General features: G+C 62.8%; 1 protein-coding gene across 1 annotated transcript; it reads left to right on the top strand.

Moving 5' to 3' along the window:
• Nucleotides 1–6: 6 nt before the first annotated feature.
• Nucleotides 7–1,636, top strand: LOC121025029 (histone H3-like). The gene has a single exon (XM_040467375.1). The coding sequence runs from the start codon at nt 1,004–1,006 to the stop codon at nt 1,577–1,579; it is 576 nt and encodes a 191-aa protein (XP_040323309.1). The 5' UTR covers nt 7–1,003; the 3' UTR covers nt 1,580–1,636.
• Nucleotides 1,637–3,304: the final 1,668 nt, after the last annotated feature.

Below are 3,304 nucleotides of genomic sequence, written 5' to 3'. Positions count from 1 at the left end.
AAAGTCACCATCGCCCAGGGCGGCGTGCTGCCTAACATCCAGGCCGTGTTGCTCCCCAAGAAGACGGAGAGCCACCACAAGGCAAAGGGCAAGTGAGGCCGGCGTCCGGAAGCTCAGCCAGCCCTGGTGGCAACGGGGTACCTGTGAAATCAAAGGCTCTTTTAAGAGCCACCCACTCTTTCAAATAAAGAGTTGTTCACAGTAGCGACTCTTCTCCGTTCCACTATTGGCCAGTAGTCGCCGAGCCGCTCCTGGCCTCTCAAATCTTGCGCCTCCACCATCTCGTAGATCTTACTTAGGACTTGAAGGCAGGGAGAGGAGCCAGAGCCCGTTGGGCGCAGCCACCGTCGACTGCGCTAGGAGTAGTGCTGTTGGGTGGCCCCCGGGCTCCTCCCTCGGGAGTGGGTGCCAAGTACGCGACTCCCGGGCTCGCGAGGCCTTTGCCCAACACACACGTGCACCCCCAGTCGGCAGGGGAGCTGGCAGTTTGCGGGAGTGTGGCGGCCCTGACCTTGGCTTAGCTGAGCCGGCTGTCTCAAGTAAAAGTGAGGGGGCCGCCTTCGCAGCGGAGGGACAGGTCCCCGCTTGGGTTCCCGGAGGCGGGATCTTGCGCTCGGGAGGCGAGGGGGTGGGGTGAGACCGACAACTTTCCCATCCGAAGAGTACCGACAAGGCGGGAAAAGAAGATCCATCACACCAACGAGGGGGCTCTTGGAAGAGGACAAGGCGCTTTGGGGGCGGGGAGCAAACGGAAGAGTGAGGTGGAGTTGGGGAGCCCGCGAGGGAAGGAAGAGGGTACTGCGCGGCAAAGGGGTAAAAGGGTCAGGGAGGAAGATTCGGACAGAGTTGAGCTCAAAAATGAGCCCCCCCCCCCCCCGCCTCCTCCCTCCCCGCCCGCCGAAAAGAAAGGAAAAACAAGGTAGGAGAAAGACTTGGCGAACTGGAAAGTAGAAAGCGAGGCGAGTGGGCGGGGTAGGGAGGATTCTGCCCAGGCCAATGAGTGATGCCGGGGCGGGTGACGTCACAGCCAATGGGCAGCCAGCGCGGGACTTTCAATTATCGCCCCGCCCGATCGGAAGAAGACGGTGCCTATAAAGAGTGCGGCGGCGGGCCGAGGCCCCGTTACTCTCGCTGCCGCTGCGCTGGTGAGTTGGTGTTTTGGTTCGCTATGGCCCGTACAAAGCAGACCGCCCGCAAGTCGACCGGCGGCAAGGCCCCGCGGAAGCAGCTGGCCACCAAGGCGGCCCGCAAGAGCGCGCCCGCCACGGGCGGCGTGAAGAAGCCGCACCGCTACCGGCCGGGCACCGTGGCCCTGCGGGAGATCCGGCGCTACCAGAAGTCCACCGAGCTGCTGATCCGCAAGCTGCCGTTCCAGCGGCTGGTGCGCGAGATCGCGCAGGACTTCAAGACGGACCTGCGCTTCCAGAGCTCGGCCGTGATGGCGCTGCAGGAGGCGAGCGAGGCCTACCTGGTGGGGCTGTTCGAGGACACGAACCTGTGCGCTATCCACGCCAAGCGCGTCACCATCATGCCCAAGGACATCCAGCTGGCTCGCCGCATCCGCGGGGAGCGGGCTTAAAGTGCGCGCTCGGCTCGAGGTTCCATCCCATCCAAAGGCTCTTTTCAGAGCCACCCACGACGGCACCTGAAAGAAGCTGTGCCACTCGTCTTCGCTCTCTCCCGGCCGACGCTCTCCTACTCTACCACCTCCCCTGTACAAAGCAGAGCCGGCGCCCCCCCCCCCCCCCCCCGCCCGCGCCCCCCCCCCCCCCCCCCGCACCGCGCGGATGAGACCCCAGAACCGGGTAAAGCTGAGTGTCTCCCGGCAGGTAGCTCGCGGGGCCACGCGCCGAGTCCAGGGGCGTCCCGTCCCGTTTGTTGGCTCCCTTTTTCGGGTGCGGCCAGGACCCCCACTTCGGCCTCTGTGGGGCGGGCATGCGTGCTCTCTTCCTGGGGTGTCCTCACGTGCCCCACGGTGGCCCCGGGTTGTAAGCTGTCGGGACAGGAGACGAGGGGCCTTGGGCTCCAGGACGGGCCGAGACGACGAAGAGTCCCTAGGGAGCGGTCCGGACTCGGCTGGCCCGGCTTCTTCCCCAGCGGGAGCGGTGCTCCCGCGGCCTCCACACCCCCGCCGGAAGTGGCCCCCAGAGGCGCGGCGCTCCGGCTGGTGGGACGGGGCAAATCCGCCACCCGCCACCTTGGTACCGCCAGGTTTCTGCTAGGTCGTCGTCGGGATTCCCAAACCCTGCCTGCACGTCGGGTGTCGGTAACGCCCAGGTTGCCCCGGGCAGCGGGACACTTAGCGGGTGCCATTCATCCCCTTCACCCACTTTGTCAAAACTCCCTTGCTCGCCGCAGCGACGTTGCCAGAGGTCTCGCGCTCTGCACTTTCTCACCCCGCCTTTCTCCCCCCGCCCCGCCCCGCCCCGCCCTTTGTTTTGAATGCCAAGGAACCTTAAGGAAGAAGGTAGGATTGGGCAGCTCCGGGCAGGAGCACACAAGACAAAGAGGGTCTGGCTTGTGTGGCCCAGCATTCAGCTCTGACAGTCCTATGGGTTTCGCTAAAACAGCGGCGGTGGCAAGATGGACCGGGATTCAAAGGCCTCCTCAACACGACACCACTCCCCGGGAGCTCCGCCTGGTCGGTACCCTTCCCTGCTCACGTCCACAGCAGGAGACGCGCGATTCTTCCAGGAGGACAACCCCACATGCAGAGACATTTGAGGAGTTTTGTGCAGGTACTCGAGTTATCCAGCGCGGGGGCGCTCAGTAGTTCAAGCTCTCGGGCGGCTGGAACCAAGGGAAGGCAGAGCACGCCCTGCTCCCTTCCCCTCCTTGCCCACGTCTGTCTGCCCCAGCATCTGTGCGGGCGGAGGCTTGAGTTTCTCTCCGAGGGGCCACTCTTATTACACCAGATGAAATGGAAGTCTTCACGCCTCTCGGGGTCTTCGAAATGAGTCTGTTTACCTAGAAGAGTGGGGCAGGACCTCGGGAAGCTGGCATTACACGAGCAAGCACTCAAACACCAGCGGCTGTGTGCGTCTCAGATGACACCTCTTATCCTTGATCGTCGTTTATGTACACCCGGAAGAGACCAGAGTTGGTGGTTTCGTTCACACAGAGATTGGTGAAAATTCACCGAGGGGAACAGAAACAGGCAGAGATAACTTTTGAAAACTTTTGCCCTTTGCAAGGAGTGTGGGGAGGAAAGAAAGAGAGAGAGGAAGGAAGGAAGAAAACTTTTTCTGCTCCTGCCAGAGGGTCCCCAGTTTTCAGCCCCAGACTCAGAGATTTTCAGAATAGG

The sequence above is a fragment of the Herpailurus yagouaroundi genome, unplaced genomic scaffold, assembly GCF_014898765.1.
Source record: "Herpailurus yagouaroundi ecotype Mexico unplaced genomic scaffold, PumYag 67466, whole genome shotgun sequence".
Taxonomy (NCBI): Eukaryota; Metazoa; Chordata; class Mammalia; order Carnivora; family Felidae; genus Herpailurus; species Herpailurus yagouaroundi.
The sequence above is the reverse complement of the archived record's forward strand: the minus strand, read 5'-3'. Positions and strand labels throughout refer to the sequence as shown.